Source organism: Phyllopteryx taeniolatus, chromosome 8, assembly GCF_024500385.1.
Source record: "Phyllopteryx taeniolatus isolate TA_2022b chromosome 8, UOR_Ptae_1.2, whole genome shotgun sequence".
Taxonomy (NCBI): domain Eukaryota; kingdom Metazoa; phylum Chordata; class Actinopteri; order Syngnathiformes; family Syngnathidae; genus Phyllopteryx; species Phyllopteryx taeniolatus.
The window spans coordinates 10,701,476-10,723,284 of NC_084509.1; the positions used below are offsets into that span (position 1 = coordinate 10,701,476).

At 42.5% G+C, this 21,809-nt stretch overlaps 1 protein-coding gene across 11 annotated transcripts in view; it reads right to left on the reverse strand.

Moving 5' to 3' along the window:
* Positions 1-273: 273 nt before the first annotated feature.
* Positions 274-21,809, reverse strand: part of LOC133482189 (muscleblind-like protein 1) — a 109,969-nt gene continuing 88,433 nt past the window's right edge. For 7 of the 11 annotated variants that reach the window (XM_061782013.1, XM_061782018.1, XM_061782020.1 and 4 more), the window contains 7 exons: positions 19,693-19,899; positions 14,642-14,881; positions 10,323-10,473; positions 7,797-7,832; positions 5,558-5,649; positions 4,694-4,767; positions 274-2,594 (listed from right to left, as the gene is read on the reverse strand). In XM_061782013.1, coding sequence (XP_061637997.1) covers positions 4,711-4,767; positions 5,558-5,649; positions 7,797-7,832; positions 10,323-10,473; positions 14,642-14,881; positions 19,693-19,899 — 783 coding nt within the window. In that variant the 3' untranslated portion in view covers positions 274-2,594; positions 4,694-4,710. The remainder of the gene's footprint in view (positions 2,595-4,693; positions 4,768-5,557; positions 5,650-7,796; positions 7,833-10,322; positions 10,474-14,641; positions 14,882-19,692; positions 19,900-21,809) is intronic. The other 4 variants (XM_061782015.1, XM_061782019.1, XM_061782014.1 and 1 more) reach the window with 3 other exon arrangements.

Below are 21,809 nucleotides of genomic sequence, written 5' to 3' on the forward strand. Positions count from 1 at the left end.
TTCATTACATATGGATAGCGTATGAATATTGTAAATACATATTTCTCTGTAACATGTGTTCTTTAGTCTTAGTACTGTGTTTTAAAAAAAATGTATTTATATGTTTAACATGCGTTTGTCTCCCAGTTAAAGAGACAGTACGTGTAATGTTGTTTGGGCCTCCACACACAGGCCTGACAGTGCGGGTGGTGGGATAGTGGACCCCCCCCCCGCCCCCCCCCCCCCCCCTCCTCCTCCGGACAGCTACCGGGCAAACTACAAGCTGCTGACAAATTTAAAAACAACAACAACAAAAAAGAGCGACATCAGCCGTTCCTGAAAGGGGGCGGGGTTAGAGAATGACAACTCAGCGCCTTTTGGATGCAAGCGATTTTTTTGTTCAGCCTTTTTTTGTGGTTATCCTAACAAAACGCTCTGTCATTATAGACATTTTTTTTTATTCAAAATAAGATCTCAATATACATGTTTTCTCTCTTTTTTGGACTATGTACAGAAGTGCAAAAAGTCAACCTTTTTCTGTTCGGGAGCTCCCCCCACCCACTATTTTGTTTGCAATTGGTGGAGTGAGCGCGGACTTCCTGTCATGGGACCCCGACTGAAAAAAAAAATGAAAAAAACCCCAGCTTCTTTTTCCAACATGGCCCAATTTCCAACTCGGTTAAAAATTCCCAAACAATAGATATTATTATTTGAAATGGATACAGTAGAAAATAACATCTAAAACATCCAAGAACAATAATTATTATTATATATATTTGTTTAAATTAGATGAGTAGTTACAAACCTTACAATCGTTAAAATGCTTAGCTGTTGTCGCCGACAACTCTGCCTCTCTGTTCTATTGGGACTGTTAAGTATTCATAGAAAATATCTTTGCTCAGAGAACACAAAGAGACTACAGGGGTGAATGCTAATATGCATATGGTTCATATGCATAACATAGAAAATACTAATGTTACCATCTAAAATCAAAATGTACATACACAGAATTCTAGATAAAGATGAGGGAACACACAAAGAGACACTCGAACATGCCTTACGCCTTAATAGAACTAAAGAGAATTAAAAAAGTGTATTGGCATGGCACGGATCAGGCTTCTGAATGGCATGTTGCATTGTGATGACCTGATGGTACATTCTAAGGCTTTAGATGAGGGATACAATCGTAACCTGTTTTTGTTTGTTTTGTTTTTTGTCACTGTCGATGCGCTATCTGTCCAGTCAATACTTACTAAGGAACTGCGACCTACGAGAGAGCTACACTGAATCCTTAAGGCGGGGTAGACACATCGAGTTTTAACAAACTTTTCAAATGTGAGAAACCTTACAAACGACCAGATACAAAATGTTCTTACTGCTCTTTTGGAGTACGGTGTAGTCAAGATGCCCAACACAGCACACCACACACATAATATCTCTACCGTCACGTTCCTCAAAGATATCGGTGGTACTACCGAGACTGACCTGTGAGAGGCAGCATGGTGTCACAGCGCATTCAGACTGTAGGGAAATTCAATGAAGAAAGAGGAGGAGTCGAAGAGGAAATAGAAAATCCCGGCGAGGCTAACTGGTTTATCTGGTAACTACATTCCCGTTTCAAACTCTCCTTGTCATTTTTGCTGTGGTGAATGACTTGTGAGACACGTGACACAAAACTCAACACAATCAGTGGCTCCTCTATTTAACATTTCCAATTGTCAGTCTAGACCATTTTCCAAGCAGGGAAAATCACTTTTAACACACCGCACACCATGGGATAATCATTTACGCCCAGTAACCTTTCAGAGACATCCGACAATTGGGCTTTTGCTGACTTTGATTGCAAGTGAGGGAAAAGACTCAAAGTCCATTGTCTGTATGTATGTACCTGCTTAAGTTGAACTACAAAAACAGCAACGCAAAAATACTTTGACTAAAAATCTGAAAAGTCGGACAAACAAATATTCTTCAACACGTCCGAGCTCAAGACCACACCTACATTGACGACCTGTCGGAAACCCAATAAACTTCAACAAATCACACGTCAGCCAGCGGTTTGGCAACTGAACACTAATTTTATGTCTTTGTTGACCTTGTCGCGAAAGATTTGAGGGTTTCGTTTCAGCAGTGATGGGTCGTGACGATGGAACAAAGACGAATCGTGAAACCTTAAAGGGAAAGCCGATTGCTTTGCGTGATTGCAGTACCATTGGCATATTAGCACAAATATGGCCTTTTTTGTTGGTTTACAGTAACATAAAAACCCTCGTCTGATTCTTCTTCGTCTCTTTCAACTGAAATATAAGGTGCACCTTTTGTGTAAACATATGAGAGACAACCAATGAGCAAACGTACAAAAGAGACCACGATTCCTCCTCCGCCTCGATGGACACAGCACTTCGTCTTATTCTCTTCACATTCAAAGTGTGCCCGGTGAATAAAGGTAAACGCGCCTTCCCTTCACAGAGAGGAGGAAGAAGACGCTCTTTAAGTGTATGCAGTGTGCGTGAAGTGACTGGAGCAAATTCCGCAAACTCTCTGTTGTTGACGTATGGATTCATCAGATTGTTGCTCGTTTGTCTGTTGAATCGCTGGTCTTTGCTCTCCAGTTCCACCTGGTAAGAAGTCAGAAACAAAATAAAGACAAGTTGTAAAAAAAAATATGGAATATAAGTGCTTTCTAGTTGTTTGTCCGAACATATTTGTTTAGGATGCAGAAAAAGGGTCACACTTTAATTTGGATCATGTTGAAATTTGGAAACTTGTAACAGTAGCTGAAAGCTCAAGATTGGTATCTTCAATAGTGCTGAAGTTATGACATTTTTTTCCTCAAAGGCTTGAAGAGGTTTTGGTATTGAAACTCATTTGTGGGGACTGCAGAGAAAAATAAAAATTGAAGTCACGTTAAGCCAGTCATCAGATTTCCCCTTCTTGTCCGTCTTTTCCTGTCTCGTTTTTTTCCATTTCCGGCATCCTGGTTTTCACGTTCAATTTTGATTTTTTGACTTTCAACTGAATGGCTGTTTTTTTGGCGAAATGTATTCTCAATGCTAAAACTTAAGGCCATGTAAAGTGAAAATGAATGTCATATAAAATTAACCCACAACGGAGAAGAGTGTGCTAACAACCCTGCCAAATTGAAATGATAAAAAAAAATTGCCAAGTACACACAGTAAAATAAGGCTTCAAAATCGTTAAAAAAATAAAGTTCTCGTCCGTCCCCACACTTAGGGTAAGTTCACACCAGATGCGAATTGAACTATTTTAATTGAATGTATTGAACTAATGTTATTACACAAAGTCAATGCAAATGCACGAATAGGCGCAAATTCGTGCCAGGCGACGCAAATCGGAAGAACATTCGAAAATTCGCTTCTTCGCCGATTCGCTAGAGTTTGAAAATATTAACTTGGGCCACAAATTCGTGCCAGGCGACGCAAATCGGAAGAACATTCGAAAATTCGCTTCTTCGCCGATTCGCTAGAGTTTGAAAATATTAACTTGGGCCACAAATTCGTGCCAGGCGACGCAAATCGGAAGAACATTCGAAAATTCGCTTCTTCGCCGATTCGCTAGAGTTTGAAAATATTAACTTGGGCCACAAATTCGTGCCAGGCGACGCAAATCGGAAGAACATTCGAAAATTCGCTTCTTCGCCGATTCGCTAGAGTTTGAAAATATTAACTTGGGCCACAAATTCGTGTGACGCTGCATCACGACAGCCAATCGGCATTGAGAATATACTGCATCACACACAACGTCCTGGAGTTGTTGAGAAGAACAATGGAGAATAAAATTATCATTGCTGTTTGTGGGCACCTGGAACTTTTTGATAACTCCTGCTACCAATTCAGTGTCTGAACAGAAAAAAGAGCACACCTGTAGAATGGTGAGGGAGGAAGTTGTACTTTACTGTGACCAAAGCTGGTAATAGCATTAGCCAAAATTTTAGCACAACCACCGTCCACCTGTGATACCAAAACAGTGATTGTCTGTCGTGATTGTCTGATTGACAGACGATGTTCAAAGAAATAAATTGTTCTGGTATCTACCAGGGGAAGCCCGTCAACTTCTCTGGTTGCGTGTGGCGCGAATGAAGCGAAGACGATGCCACAGTGGGAAATGTGCCGGAGTGCAGGTTAAGCTCAGACAGCGAGGCTTTTGAATGCCACTCGCATCAATTCACCTTGCAAATATATGCTCTCACCCCGACAAAATGGACAAGCTTCATCTCCTCACAAATACCAGTAAAGACTTTGCACGTTCTGTCGCCCTTTGGTTCAAAGAGACTTGGCTTTGTGACCACATCCCAGACGGCGGCGTACTGCTGCCCGACTTCCAACTACACCGCGCGGACCGCGTCACGGAGTTATCGGGGAAAACAAAAGGTGGCGGAATATGCTTCTATAGCAACGGAAAATGGAAAAGATTTTTTTGAATTCCTGATTTCGTGGGTTTTATGAGCTGGAAGCCCAAATTATGTAAAAAATAAACAAATAAATAATTGAAATTGTTTAAATTGTGGACCCTGAATCTATAATCTATGAAAGTTGAACTTTTTGATTGGACTTATGGAAATAAATAAACTTGTTTCTATCTATCTATCTATCTATCTATCTATCTATCTATCTATCTATCTATCTATTATCTGTCTGTCTGTCTGTCTGTCGTTTTGAATATGATAGGAGACAGTTTTGATGAGTTGAGTACATACTGTTGTGATTGAGGCTCCTACATCTGTGTCACGTATTTGTGACTAGTCAGATGCTCCGCAGATATTATTGGAATCTAAAAGAAAAGAATGAAAATAACACAAGAATCTTTTTGTAAAAACAGAGAAACAGATTTTGTAACGCTCACAAATTCAACGTGGAGCATACCAATGATCTGACCAATCATACTAGCTGACAAAGGTTTAACCTCATGCTTTCATTCACACTGGGGAACAAAAAAATCCGTTGAGTTAGATTTTTATGCTGATTAAAACTAAAATTGGCATGCTGATTCCAAAATTGCAGTCATTTTTTTTCTCCACAGCTTACCCTCCAGATAAGCAAAATTCCACTGATTAGCTGTAGTAAGACTTGATAGCTGATTACGATTGGACTCATCTACAACTTGTTTCTGCAATCACAATTGAGACAGTGCGGTGAGAGGTGTGTGCAGCTCCTAATAGGTCAGTACTATTAATACCTGCAAACAGAAAGCTAGCATAGTAGGAATTAAGAGGATTTGTGCTGGCTTTTCTCATAACCTTGTAACCATGGGCATAACGTTGTAAGTTCAATTTCATTTTATGCAGTTTTTTTAGTTTTCAAAGCTTGTAACTATTCAATCTTAGTGTTTTATTTACAAAGGTATATATTTCCTTTGTTCCACTTTGTTCTCACTTTGTTCAAAAACTTGACGTGATAGAGAAAGATTTAGATCAGTTTTGCATTCCGCACCCAAAAATGTGTTTAAAAAAGCTGTCAGACCTAACTTAACTAAAATTGTGTTCCCCAGTGATCAGGAGGCACACGCACACGTGGGAGACAGACAACCAGCGGAGGGTGCAAGAAAAAAGAGAGGAGCAAACCTGATTGGCTGAGGCGGTTGCAAAGGGAACACTTGTGGCAGATGTGTTGGCTGCGGACACATTGGCCGGAGTAGCACCGTGCATCATGGGTACTTGGGGTGGGAAAGATCACACAGACACACACACACACACACACACACAGGCGTTTGAACCACAGCTCATCAGCAGCATCTTTTGTATGCTGGCCTATAGCATGGCCCGTAAACATGAGCGATCGGGTGTTTTCCGCACAGTTATCATATTATTTATCATGGATGCTATTCAGTATAGGTCATACGCTCCCATATGCATGAGAAAAAAGCCAACGCATATTCTCACATCGACTTGAGTTTGTCATTTACGCGCCTTCGGATGCCAGATACACGCTCTGGTTGGAGCAACTCTAAAATGCGGGTGTTCCCTGTCAGTATACCAACACTGGCATAAACCTATTGACATGAAGGCTCAGCTTTCCAGCCAGACCAATCGCCCCCATGCCTGACTGGTGCTTATAAAAGTAACACACTAATTGATTTCCATATTCTAGAGCAGAGGTCCCCAACCACCGTGGCTGCACAGAGAGACTGAACCAAAATATTTTATTGAGTTCACCGAAGAGACACTGTGAGTCGACGATTACAGCGTTGTAGCTGTGATACTCATTGGCGGATTAGTGCTAGTAGACTTTTTTTTCACCGTTTGTTTACAATGCTCTTCTACAACTATGATGAGTGACTCCGCTTCGAACATCTTCCCTGCCGGCCGGCATTACAAGACAAGCCTTTAAGAGTTTTTTTTTTTTTATTTTATCAAAGAAAAAATGATTACCCCAAAATGGGACCGGCTCACTCAAGATAATCAAGCGCAGGGATGCTACTTATTACAACAGCTTCATTTATTGTAATGGCGAAATGGTGATTCGTTTAATCATTTGGCAGCCTCAGTTGTCAGTAAATCACGCCTCTTTGGTGTTTCTGTGTTTATTCCTAGTTTACCCACGGTGGATGGGTCAGAAGTCTGGACGCGAGTTACACGTAGATTCAAAGTGAAATTGAAAGGGCAGCATGCTTTGGATAAAACCATTTCAAGGATTTATTATTATTTATTTTTTTTAACCAATACGAATAATTGTAGTGGCCCATAATGAAAAAATTAAAAGATCACTATATTATTATTTCTTACATTTACAGTATGTCATTATTATTTATAACACGTTTTAAACAAATTTCCCCCCTAAAAATTTACACTGTGTGCAAAATAACAAAATGAAAAAAATCCTATTTTATCCAAAAAGAAAATTCTGAAATATAGCATTGACACATAATTACCACTTACTACTAAAATTATATTTTATTTGTGGTACTGAGGGTAGATGTTTAGAGAATTATTATTTTTTAATTCTAGCAGAAGTCTGACAACCCCCCATTTTTAAGTTCTTGCCCTATTATAAAATATTAAATATGTTAATATTTATAATATATATTACAAATGTATTTTATTCATAGATTTTTAAAGGTATTGAAATATTGTAAATATCTCAATCAATATTCTTTCCTTAAAAATAAATGTGCCCCATAGTTAAAGATTTGACTTTAAAATATGAATTCCCACAACAACTAAATTGATACAGAAGAAAAAGCTGAAATATAAGGTGTATTGAAGTGACACTCAATATATAACAAGAAGTAAAATTATACAGTATATATTATTCTACTTGATTGTTCGTCGGTTTATCAACAAAAATATTTTTTTCTTATTTAAACTATTTTTACAGTATTAAATATATATTATTTATTAAATGTATTTATTGAAAAAAAAACATTGCCTAAAAAAATGTATGAATTTAAAAAGAAAACTGAAAGATAGACATAAATTTTTGCTGTGATAGTAAAAATTTAAATTGAAAAAAGTTTTGATGTGGTTTAAATATTGATGTGGTTTAATGCAACATTTAGAAGGGAGCTTCAGAATAGTTTCTAAACACACTGTATATTAATTGTATAATATTCCAAGTAAGACAGTTAGTAAAGTAAAATCCCTCATGTTTATAGCCAGGCAGCATAATGAGTTGTTAGCGAGCTTGGAGCACATAAAAACTGCAACAAGCATTAGGTGACAGGCAAACCTGCAGCAGAGCACAACAAGTGATCCATAATACTATGATTAAAAGTAAATTATTGTGCGTGCCTTGTCTCACACGGTTTGTTGGTTTTACATGAAACGTACAACAGTAGAATCAATAAGGAAAGCTGGCACCTACCAACACTTGTTGCAGGCGTCATGCACAATATTGAGCCTGCCCATCATGCATTGCAACAGGAAGTGGAGTGGAAAGGGAGAGGAACAAAAAAAAAAATGAAGAAAGGTCATTTACAAAATCTGACATGATTGGCTTTCACCTGATGGACAGACACATCGCCACACAAAATGAACTTAGTAGAATTTAGTACAAAATCATACAAAACATATTACATACACTTCATGTACGTTCAAAACAGGCTTGCTTTTCTCATATGTTCTATTGTTTTTATCGGTTAACGTTGATTGAGTGGAAATGTCGACATGGAAGTGCGATGGTGATTGAAAAACAAAGGCTTGCACAATGTGGATGAAAAGTGTATGATTACGGCAACATCGAGGCTAGTTGAAGCAAGCACTCCCCATTTAGAAAATAATTGTTCACTTTCTGCCAAACTGCTGCTTGCTGTGAAGTTCGCTGCCACCATAGGTAGCGCTCGTAGCTCTTCTCTAGACAAAAAGATTGGCTGAGCGACAGCCCCTATCTCAAAAAGTCAAATAAGTCAGACCGAGGTACTGCTGCAATACTACATTTCCAAACATTTATTAACAAATAAACGATCCAACAAAAAAATTCATAGAATAGAATATTAACTGTATTTAGTGTTGTAATTATCCCTCCATCCATCCATTTTCCGAGCCGCTTCTCCTCACTAGGGTCGCGGGCGTGCTGGAGCCTATCCCAGCCTATCATCGGGCAGGAGGCGGTGGGGTACACCCTGGACTGGTTGCCAGCCAATCGCAGGGCACATACAAACAAACAACCATTCGCACTCACATTCACACCTACGGGCAATTTAGAGTCTCCAATTCATGCATGTTTTTGGGATGTGGGAGGAAACCGGAGTGCCCGGAGAAAACCCACACAGGCACGGGGAGAACATGCAAACTCCACACAGGGGGGGAACCCGGTCCTCAGAACTGTGAGGCTGACGCTCTAACCAGTCGTCCACCGTGCCACCTTGTTGTAATTATATTATATTCAATAATTATTGGCTTTTTTCCCAAAATAAGTTGCAAGTCTATTGTTTTTCTGGTTGTGCGGTTTTTATTTTGTCAACTGAAAGGTAAGGAATTCTTTAAGGGGAGGCCTTTACTTGTACAAAATGTTTTCACCACTCTTCATGTCTTTTTGGGCGCTGGCATTTTTTTTTAACTGTACCAGTTTGTAAAAAAAATTTAAATAATACTTTATTTGTTAAAACATTTTTTCACAAACAAATAATAGAATAATGAAACAATAATTATGCATTTTTTTTTATTTTTATTTGCTGGTCTCTCTCGACTGTTCTCATAGTGAAAATGCCATTGGGGGCATTTGCTCCAACGCAGAGAGTACCACAAATCTATTGTGCGTTTGGCATTTATGCGCTGTGATTGACTGGCGAACGGTCCAGGGTGTAGTCCGCCTTTTCAACTAAAGTCAGGTTCCAGTTTCTCATGACCCTGAACAGGATGAGTCGCACAGAGGATGGATGGAGGGGAAAGGCATTTATTAGTGGGATGCTTTTATTTGTACAAATTAATCTAAAACATCCATCCATCCATCCATTTTCTGAGCGGCTTCTAGGGTCGCGGGCGTGCTGGAGCCTATCCCAGCTGTCATCGGGCAGGAGGCAGGGTACACCCTGAACTGGTTGCCAGCCAATCGCAGGGCACATACAAACAAACAACCATTCGCACTCACAGTCACACCTACGGGAAAGTTAGAGTCTTCATTCACCCACCAGCCAGCACGGTGGACGACCGGTTAGCACATCTGTCTCACAGTTCTGAGGACCGGGTTTCAAATCCCGGTCTAGCGTGTGTGGAGTTTGCATGTTCTTCCCGAGCCTGCGTGGGTTTTCTCCTGGCACTCCGGTTTCCTCCCACATCCCCAAAACATGCATGGTAGGTTGATTGAAGACTCAAAAGTGTCCGTTGGTGTGAATGTGTGTGCGAATGGTTGTTTGTTTATATGTGCCCTGTGATTGGCTGGCAACCAGTTCAGGGTGTACCCCGCCTCTCGCCCGAAGACAGCTGGGATAGGCTCCAGCACGCCCGCGAAGCTTGTGAGGATAAAGCGGTACAGAAAATGGATGGATTTTGGTAAAATGACTCGTAAAGACTCGAAACTCAAAGTGTAGGACTTGCAGCTTTACTCCGGACTTACGTGTCTCGACTTGAGACTTGACTTGGGATTTGAGTGCAAAGACTTGAGACTTGTGACTTGCAAAGCAATGACTCGGTCCCACCTCTGCTTAAAATGTTGTAAATACCTTACTACTAACTTGATATTATTTGGTACCTTGCTCTTTGGGTGGTACAGAGCCTAAAGGTTGGCTCTACGCATACTGCAGTCTTTTCTTGAATTACTATGGTGTCTCATTATTCTCATAGCCAATGGTAATGTTTATGAATCCTTTTTCGATTAGTGGAAAGGCAGCCTTCCATATGATTTGGCAGGCAATGAGCATGCAGAGGGCAACGCTTGTGTGCCAGGACTCACCCGAAGGGATGAAGGCAGCCTGCTGCTGGAACTGCATGTTGGCCAGGGCCTGTTGGTACTGAAATACACCGGCGTTGAACATGGTGGCGGCACCGTTGGCTTTTTCAAGTGCGGGTCTCTTTGGTAAAGGGGGCAGGACGGGAGGGAGCCCCTGATGAGGGGAACGAGAGCGATCATAATGTATCACACATTCAGGGCAAAGAGGGGGAAAAACACAGTTAGAGGATGAAGTCAACACGACAGAAACATTGGCAACACTTCACACATATATAAGTATGTGAATGTTATGATGCATATAAAAGTGACAATTCTACTAGCTTAATGCATACATAGCAGGACTGCTAAATCGCATATGAGGAAAGCTGCGTTGAATCTCTATGATAAGAGAAGAAAAAATAATAGGGGTTACTGGGGGAGGCCTTTATTTGTACAGTTTGAAATTAAAAAAATTAACAACCATTACAATATTTCCAATATTTATTAGTACATTTTTTTACGCAAAAAATATGTAATTATAGTAATGCAGGTATATATTCCAATCCATGTAAATATTAAGTAATATAGCTATCTTCCCCTATGTACCCCCATTTCATCATTCGATTTTACAGATGCCTAGCCTATTCTGCGCTGCAGGTCACGTGTGTGGCGTCAATGACGGCCACCACCACACATGTTGTCAAAAGGTAATCACAGCTACCAGCCAATTTATTCAAGAGGTACGTGAGGCCTAGCGTCTATTAGCGCTGAGGCCACAATTCGAGGAGGAATGATAATTTCATCGGGGTCACTTCATCAGGCCAAGTAAATAAAGTAAACATCAAGGAGACAACAGCAACATGCCAGGCTAAGGGGTGAAAGGTCATAGGTAACCGGTGGATCGAGCGGCCGCTTTGGTGATTTGACAGCCGACTGAGTCTTAATTAGCAGGGAGTGAGCACATGATGGCAATGGGCCAATGGGGTTCAAGTGCATTAACATAAACCACCAAGCGGCGGGTGCGTCATAGGGAGGTGGGCAGCAGTGCATTGTGGGTCGGACAAAGTAAGACAAAACAAACAAACAAAAAAACAATCATTGTAATGCGGTTTACAACCAGACCAAGACCAGAAGATGCACATTGCTACTATGAGTAAAGACATTCGTAACATGAATTTTGTTTTCACAATAAATGTAATTGACTGAATGGTTGTTTTTAACATGCTTCTTAAATTTATTGTGGACTCTAAATTATTGATAGGTGTGAATGTGTGCGTGAATGCTTGTTTGTCTATATGTGCCCTGCGATTGACTGGCAACCAGTCCAGGGTATGAAGTTTGTTCTGCATACTGTATTGTATATGAGAACAGGCCAGTAAACCAGCATTGTTGAAATTCGTGAGAAAATAATCAGTATTTGGAAAAAAGCCGTAAATGGAAAAATAATTTTCTTTTTTATAAAACTGGGACATCTTTCTTTCTTTCTTTCTTTCTTTCTTTTTACTAAGCAGATGCTAATGTAAATTAGAGCTGCCAATGAATACATTTTTAACCAGATTAATCACACTTGAATTTTGATTAATTGCGATTAATCACAGGCACCAACTATACCACACATAGTACCACATTTTGCCTTCAGATAGTATTTCAAACTTTTTGTACTTCAATGAAAAGAGAGTTCAGTGCTGCACTATATGCAAATTACATTTGTTTTATCGAAAGTCCCATCGGCGTGACTTTTGAAGCAAAATCTTCCCCTGAAATCTTCCCAGTCGGTTCCTCCTCACTTCACACTGGTGTAAGCATGGACTTAATCACTTACCTATTTTATTTTTTATTTTTTTGCCTGTTCGGCTGTTAGGTCAAGGAGAAATGAAGATCTGTTTGTCTTTTATGCTGTGTCATAGTGGACGTTTTAAGCTGCCACTGTGGTTTCTTTGTATTCTGGTGGTTATTTATTGAGAATTACAGACGTTCAGTTGAACAGAACAAAGTTTTTAAAGGGGAGTGACATAAAAAACAAAGGAGAGAGAGTGAAAAGGTAACTAAATAATATAGGAAAAGAAGACAACAAAAGACAAAGCATTAGCTGTAAACAAGATGAGGAAAGTAAAGCATTATATAACTAGTAGAATGAAACATTGGATTCGAGTGTTGTATATGTCAGTAGTGCTACCCACTGTGAGGGACAGGAAAGTATAGGACAGGACTGGACAGGAGAGGGACAGGAGGGGAAGCATGCAGGACAGGGGTCGTGTACCCGGTTGTACAACTGAAGTGTGGTGGGAGTGGCAATGTAAATTGTAAAAATCTGTAGGACGAGAGTGTAAATGAGGGGATACCCAAGAAATTCACATAATTCTAAGTGATTTGTCGCAATGAGTGAGTGGCCCCACACCCAGCAAATAAGTCCCATAGGGGTGTGTGTCTGCAGACACATGCAAGTGAATTGACACCATCGCATATGCACAACAACCGTCAGTAGTCTCCCGTAATTGCTGTGCCTGCACCGTGAAGGCTGAGGACCCCGGCCCACCCAATCAAGAGGCAGGGTCGGGGCCAGGAGTCCACCCGAGAGTGGCCTGGTGAACGGGACACCACCCACGCCGAAGGACCCAGGGTGGTCCCCACAAGGCACCCCAAAACCGGCCACCCGGAGGTGGCTGCGGGGGCCCAACGCCACCCCCCAACAAACACCTATCCCCCCGCACCACCCCCACGCGCCCCGCCACTAACGCCAACCAGGAGAGCGAGATGCCCCCCACCAACCCACAAAGCCCACAATGTAGCCAGTCCCCACCCAGCCCGAAGGTGAGACAGTGTCCCTTGTTTGGTGGAAAGGAGGGCGGATAAGGGAGCGATAAGGGGGGCAACCAGGAGAGCAGCCACGGGGCATGAGAGGGGAGCCCCCACACCGAGCAGCCGTCCAGCCAGAGGGGCCCGGCCCCAGGAGCACCGCCATGAGCCTAGTGAGAACCCACCCCCTCCTCCCCTCGTTGCTATGACTGCCAGGTCCTCGGCTGGTTCCCTGAGTGGTGTGGTGCATTCAAATCTGGAGTGGCCCATGACAATAGGGGGCAGGGCTGCCAGGGACTGCTGCCCCACAGCCAACCCCCCACCAAAACCCCGCTGCCCTCCAGAGGTAGGTGTATTTAGTGCATTAAAAGAAAGGGGATGAGTGTGTGTGATGCATTAAAATCTTAGGGGGCAGATCACTTACCTAAACATAACCTGCACCGCATTTCAGATATCCATCCGCGGTTAAGGTAAAGGAGCGTGTGTGGTCAAAATAAATGCTGTGATTAATCTGAGTTAATACATGATAATTTTGTGATTCATCATGACTTGATGCTATAACTTTGACAGCCCTAATGTAAATACACATTGCTTAAACAATTTCCTGTTCCTCCTGTCAAGGTACCTGTAAAGGTAGTTTACGTTATTTTAGTTTTATAACAGTGGTAAATTCTATTTTTTCACTTGGCAGTTAAGAATGTTAAATTGTGACATAAAACTTGAAACTGAAGAGAGATAAAAGGTTGGAGTCTGGAAGGAATGATTCCCTTTACATAACTTCCTAGGGGGAATTAGAATGGAGTTGAATGAACTTATAAGTCAACCAGCATTAGATAAGAGATTGTTTTATCCATCCATCCATTTTCTGTACTGCTTTATCCTCACAAGGGTCGCGGGCGTGCTGTAACCTATCTCAGCTATCTTCGGGCAAGAGGCGGGGTACACCCTGAACTGGTCGCCAGCCAATCGCAGGGCACATATAAACAAACAACCATTTGCACACACATTCACACCTAAGGGCAATTTAGAGTTTTCAATCAACCTACCACGCATGTTTTTGAGATGTGGGAGGAAACCGGAGTACCCGGAAAAAACCCACGCAGGCACGCGGAGACTGCAAACTCCACACGGGCGGGGCCGGGATTTGAACCCCGGTCTACAGAACTGTGAGGCAGATGTGCTAACCAGTCGCTCACCGTGCCGCCTATAGATTGTTTTATATATATATATTTTAAATTACAAAATACAACTAAATGAATTGCGAATGCTTGACTTCTGTTTAATACTGCCTTTATGTGAACTGTAGGCATTTAAAAGGATAATTTCCATGTTCATGCTCAGACGATAAACTACGCTAATTTAAAAAGTTAAATGCCACGGTATACAATGTAATATTGATGCCGTCTGCAGTCGAGCCCTGATAAGATCTCATGGAGAGGTAAAGTGAAAGATAGATGAGTCTTCTAATTAGAAACTCACAAGTAGTGGCCAGTCTATCTGTTCTACGTGCCATGTATATATTTAAAGTCATCTGCGAGGATGCCTACCATGGCTGCGGCAGCCGCCGCCTGGTTGACTTGATGCTGGGCCGCTTTGATTTTGGCCTGTAGGTGAGTGGGTGGGTGGAAGTACTTGCACTTCTCCCGGGAGCAACGGCCCTTAATGTAGTCCATGCACACCGTCACCGTGTTGTCGTTGGTGTCGATCATGGTGCTGTCGGACGGGTGCGCGAAGCGGCAGTCGTTCTCGCCACGGGTGCAGTTGCCCCTCTGGTACTCCCGACATACCTGTAGCACAAATGTGTGGTATAATGTACTATTTAATATTAGTGGACACTCTAGTCTTATGCCCCAAAATATGCCCATTTCTTATGCCCATTGGGCAGCCGTGGCCCAATGGTTAAGATCATCGCCTGCCACCGTTGGGGACCTAGGTTCAAGATCTCGACTGGACCATCCGCCAACATCCCCCAGACTCACGGCTGTGGTGTCCTTGAGCAAGACACTGATAACCCAAAATGCTCCCCGGGCGCTTCAGCTGTCCCCTGCTCCAGTGTGTTCCACTAACATGTGTATGTGTTCACTGTGATGGGTTAAATGCAGAGAACAAATTTCATGTGCATGCATGCATGTTCATGACAAGAAAAGATGATTCTTCTTCTTCTTCTACTTTTTCTTCTTCTCCCTGCGCATGCGTGGGTTTTCTCCAGGTACTCCAGTTTCCTCCCACATTCCAAGAAACATGCATGGTAGGTTAATTGAAGACTAAATTAAGATTTAAGATTTAACTGCCCATAGGTGTGAATGTGAGTGCGAATGATTTTTTTGTCTGTATTTGCCCTGCGATTGGCTGGCAACCAGTTCAGGGTTGACCCCACACCTCGGCTGCAGTCAGGTGGGATAGGCTCAAGCATACCTGCGACTCGAGTAAGGATAAGCGGTGTAGAAAATCGATGGATGGAGGGATGGTTGGATGGATGGAAAACTATCTATAGCGTGATTAAGTCCTGGAGTTTTTTAGGGGTTCGCAGAAGACCATAAAAGACGCATGACGCATTTTGGCTAGCACATTTTCAGCAACCGCTTTCCCTCCGGAAAAAAGCTGTTGCCAAAACATGTCTTTTTAGTTTAAAATGGGTTACTTTACCCAGGATCCCTCACTGCATCATGACCGTGGTCTGTTTTAAGCTGGTGTAAATCCACGCTGGCTGTCCACGCATGCTTCTACTAAGCCAGCTCCTGATCCAAGATGTAGATTCTTTCACAAACACGACTGAAATTCGCTCATACGCACAACTGACATATCCGCTCGTGTGGACATGCTGCCTACAATGCTGCCAGGGGGAACATAGTGTGAAGGTTGCATAACGTAACATGTTTTTGGAATGTGAGAGGAAAAAACCCAGAGAAAACCCATGCAAGCACAACAAAAACTTCCTAAATCAGTCCAGGAAAAGCCACAGTTGAGATTTGAACCCCAAACTAGTGAGGCAGATGTACTAACCACTAGGTCACTGTGCTGCCCTATACTTACCTACTTTGAGAATGTAAAAAAAACAAAAAACACACACACACACTAAAAAGGCAAAGTCACAGCCGTCAGTAATCCACTGCTTCATTTACTTCATAATTTGATGAATTAATTAATCCGCTTCGCCTGTTCACAAGATGATGATCACTTCAGGCACACAGTGACAATCAATCTAATTGACGGGTGGAGGCATTACTCTGGATTGATAGGCAGAACAGAGCGTGAGCGACGCTCATTTTTACGGGCTCCTCAATCACGCCGCGTTGAACATTTATTCAAATCAGCCGCGTTGCTGTTCTTTAGAGAGACGACAGGGAGCAGCAAATGGTTGGGAAAGCGGGAGACTCGCTGCTCAGTGAGGCCCGTGGGAAATATGAACACTGAAGGAGAGGGGACCTGACTTTGACATATTAACCAACACACACACATATACACAAGGTTAGCACATGTATAAAATGTTTTTTTTCCATTTAGAATTACATTTTGACACTTTAAAGAGGCGTGCAATAACTTATCGTTTCTGCTTGAGCTCAGTTTGCTTCTGCTGAGTCTCAATCGCACTAAAACAGATTTAATATCATAACACCCTGTGTGTATATCTCCTAGCCTTTTTCCCCATTCCTTGTTTATCAGCCCTGCTGTCTGCATGCATAAAGCAATTTGTGCACAAACTATCTGTCGCCATGACGGCTAATCATCTACAAACACCAATCAGAGCGAGCAGTTGGGTTCAGGCCTCCACGTAGCTCTCTAAATATACACACATAATACACATTCATCCTCTCCCAACGCCACCATCGCCACAACTGGCCTTATTGAGAAAAAAAGAGGCCGTCTTGTTGTCAGGCAGATGTTGGTGAGGTGGGTGATGGAGGGAGGGAGGGAGGGAGGGAGAGGAAATGTGGGAGTAGATGATGAATTCAGAGTAAAGGACAGAGAGATCGAGATCAAGGAGACAAGAGCAAGAGAGAGAGTGGTAGACAGTGTATGGTGGTTAAAAAAAAAAGAGTAGTCGGAAAAGAGAGTGAGGCCAAATTGGAGCGATTTGATGTTCCCTGCAGCCGGCGTGGACCGGCATGTCTCCCTTAACGGTGCTTAATCATGCATTAGAGTGAGCTGTAACCCGCCCAGAGTGCTTAGGTGGGGAAGCAAATGAAGGGCCCGTTAATCATATTTCCATCCCCATGGTAACCGTCGTTCTCTCCCATTTGCATCAGGCGCGCTTGCAGGTAAAAAAGCAACATGTGAGTTTATGGGAGTTGCGAAACGCTGCACTATGGCAACACTTAAGGGGAGACACGCAGACCGAATAAGACTGAGTGTTCTGGAAAATATTTTCACAGAGCCGCTTGTCTTCTAAAATAGGAGATTTCTCCACGACTGAGGGAAATTGTGTGTAACATATCTCCCGACTCCAGTGCGTGATAATCCACATGATTCCAGCTCTGTTTATTTTGAATGGCACAGCAGCAACTCAAATATGTCTGGCTCCAAGGATATTTTTAGCAAAGTGAGTTTCTAATGAATTTGAGCTGCAAATGATGACCGAGGGGGCAAATCACCAGCACATTTGGGCTTTGTCCACATGTGCACGGTTATACATGAAAAACTATCAGAACTGTGAGGCTGACGCTCTAACCAGTCGGCCACCGTGCCGCCTCTTCTCATACCAATGATGTTAAAGTAACAGTTGATGCTATAATCCCTAACCAGACCGCCATTTTAGCCAATCAGAAACTGAAAGAAAGTCATGACTGGAAAAGGCACAGCAACAATGATGATGACTCAAATGAAAAGAGGAATATTTTGTGGAAAGAGGCTAAGTAGAGTTACTGCGAAAATGCATGAAACAAATATTCTCACAGCGGGGCCGCCTGCTGCGCCGATTTATGGCGGTCACAAAAATAGGGCCTAATTAATAAAAAAATGACTTGGCAATAATTATTATTTGATATTTTTTGTTGCAGTTGTTTACAAGAACTTATAATAACATCTGTTAAAATAATAATTTTGTAATTTCAATGATTATTAATCATTTATGTTTTGTATTATTAGATATATCTATTATTATTAACAAATAGACAATAATAAATAGTAACAAAATAAAGCAATTACTGTAAAGCGGACCCCCACTAATCTGCAGGGCATAGGGGCCAAGCCTGACAGAGAATAGCGAAAATCTGCAAATAGTTGATGCTCCTTGTAATTGCATGAAAAAAAAAGTCTTTTAAAAAAGCAAATAAGTGGGGTCTCTGGTCAAAATAAAATCTAAAGAGGTGAATATGTGGGGGTCCACTTATTATTTATTACTATTATTATTACTATTTATTATTATTATTATTGTTATTGTTATTATTATTATTATTATTATGCCCTGTGATTGGCTGGCAACCAGTCCAGGTTGTACCCACCTATCACCCAAAATCAACTAGAATAGGCTCATGGATAGATGGATTATTATTGTTATTATTAAGTTAGTAACAAAATAAACACCAATGTTTGTGTGCGTGATGCCAAACATTGTGACACAATACAAATAAAAATATAATTTAAAAAAAGATATTTCCAATGTAAAAATAAAAAGTCATCATTCATGCCAAAACTTCTGATGGGCATGGTCTGGGCCTCAAATGTTTTATAATCTGTTTGTCTGCGTTTGAATGAAAATGCTAACAATAGCGGAATGAGATAGTTTAAATGATCATTTGGATGAAAAGGCTGCAGGCTGCCGACTTGCTCTCGTCTCCAGTGTGACACTTGACTCTGCAATGAAATCTAATCCCTGCTCTGTCTTCTGCATCTGATAGCGTTGCTGAGCCTTCTCCCTTGATGACGGCAACAGGTCTCCAAATTGATTTTCCTTTTAGCCCCACCCCATCTGCTCCCACAATCTATTTTGTCCTGTCACTGATCCAATCCCCCTCGCTCTGCATGTCGTATGCCCGGCGACTTCCTCATCACCCCCTACCGCCATTAATTACCTGACCGCCTACTGTTACGTGTTAAATGTAACCATCCTAACTTTGTCGCCCACCTCCCGCCTGCGTGCCAACAATTAGCTCGTTATTCTGCTGGCGTTGTTTCCCGGGTGGGGCTGCATAATGGATGAGATTGAGCTACAGTCCAATTAATGATTAGATGCACACAGCTAGACGAGCGGTGCTCATCATGTGACTGATTGATTTCATGGAAGAAGGAAAGATTCTGTACAGGTTTGGCTGTGATTCTGGGAAACTTGGGCATGGCTAATGTGTGCACAGAGCTACTCTTATTTATGTTTCCTCCTCTTTGCTTAAGTCTGGGTAATGACCATATTATGGTAATGGTTGTAGTGTAGAGTACACAAACTGTGTACTAGATACATAATTAAAGTCTACACACAGATGCTGTTTGAGGGAAGGGTCTTTAATATTCAGACAAATCACACATTTCAAAGGCTAATCGCTTTGCAGGGCTGTGAAATAATATTCAATGGCTGCTGTATTTACTAGAGTTTTGCATAAAAACGGATGGATGTGATAGAATTATGATTCAAAATCTCCATAATACATGTCTTTGTGCGTCTCACCTCCAGTCTATCCGTCCTCATCAGTTTCTGAGCCACGGTGGCGACCGGGACGGGAACGCTGGCGCTGTTGGTGAGCAGTATCGGGCAGCTGGGCAGGATCTCGGCGGGCATCAGGCCAGGCGACACGGGGCCAAGGTACGGGTTGAACGCTGCGGCCGCGCCTCCATTGGCATTGGTCGCCATGCCGGGTGTGACTGAAAACATGGGCTAGAAGGAAAGAGTGGGTCAAAGGTAAAGATTTGATTTGTTTCGATCACCTCCGAAGTCTATATAATCAGGTTATAGCAATGAACACATAATAACTTTATCTTGAATGGGAAAATTATTGTGATAATACAATCGCTTTAATGGGGAATATATCTTGAGTGTGGCGGTACGGTGCCCGACTGGTTAGAGCGTCTGCCTCACAGTTCTGAGGACCGTGGTTCAAATCCCGGTCCCGCCTGTGTGGAGTTTGCATGTTCTCCCCGTGCCTGCGTTGGTTTTTTCCGGGCACTCCGGTTTCCTCCCACATGCCAAAAAAATGCATTAATTGGAGACTCTAAATTGCCCGTAGGTGTGACTGTGAGTGCGAATGGTTGTTTGTTTGTATGTGCCCTGCGATTGGCTGGCAACCAGTTCAGGGTGTACCCCGCCTCCTGCCCGATGACAGCTGGGATAGGCTCCAGCACGCCTGCGACCCAAGTGAGGAGAAGCGGCTCAGAAAATGGATGGATGGATGGATATCTTCAGTGTCAAAAGCTGATCACCACACCATACAATATCATACCTAAGATAATACTACATTCATATTACAGTATATCATACACCATACAATACCACATCATACCATACCATACAATAACATATCAAACCATACAAACCATATACAATATCATATTATATCATACAGTACCATACCAAATCAAGCGATATCATACCACCTATCATAGCCTGTTTCACAAAACCATACCATACAATACCATACCATACCCATACCCTTCCATTGCATTCCATACCCAATCATCATAAAATACCGTCCCTTATCATCATACAATACATGGTACCAGACTGCCCCTAAATGGTGGTATTTTGCCACTAAAATTTCAGCTATGGGGGTACAAATTTGCGTGCGAACAGTACATTTTCTGATGTTTTTTTTCATTATTATTAAATACTAATACTAAATACTACAGCTGATGGGTACCAGCTGGCCAAGCGGAATGTAGCTTTGATGGTCACTGAGGCAAAAACTCGGGCGTGGGAGGTGTTCGGTGAGGCCATGTAGAACGACTTTCTGGTCCACCGTCCGGCGTCTCAGGAGGCGGAAGCAGTGCACCATCAACACTGTGAGGAGAATACTTCGAAGACCTCCTCAATTCCACCGACACGCCTTCCGATGAGAAAGCAGAGTCAGTGGCCAGTGGACCAGCTCTTCACCCTCGCCAGGGTCCTCGAGGGTGCATGGGAGTTTGTCCAACCAGTCCACATGTGTTTTGTGGACTTGGAGAAGGCGTTCTACCGTGTCCCTCGTGGAGTCCTATGGGGGTGCTTGGGACTATGGGGTACCGAACCACCAGATACGGGCTGTTCAGTCCCTATATGACCGGTGTCAGAGTTTGGTACGCATTGCTGGCAATAAGTCGGACTCGTTTCCAGTGAGGGTTGGACTCCGCCAAGGCTGCCCTTTGTCACCGATTCTGTTCATAACCTTTTTGGACAGAATTTCTAGGCGCAGCCGAGGCATAGAGGGGGTCTGGTTTGGTGGCCTCAGTATTGTATCTTTGCTTTTTGCAGATGATGTGGTTCTGTTGGCTTCATCAGGCCGTGATCTCCAACTCTCACTGGAGCGGTTCACAGCCGAGTGTGAAGCGGCTGGGATGAGAATCAGCACCTCTAAATCTGAGACCATGGTCCTGAGTAGGAAAAGGGTGGAGTGCCCTCTCCAGGTTGGGGATGAGATCCTTCCCCAAGTGGAGGAGCTCAAATATCTTAGGGTCTTGTTCACAAGTGAGGGAAGAATGGAACGCAAGATCGACAGGTGCAGCGTCTGCAGTGATGCAGACTTTGTATCGGTCTGTTGTGCTGAATAAGGAGCTAAGCCGAAAGGCGAAGCTCTCTATTTACCAGTCGATCTA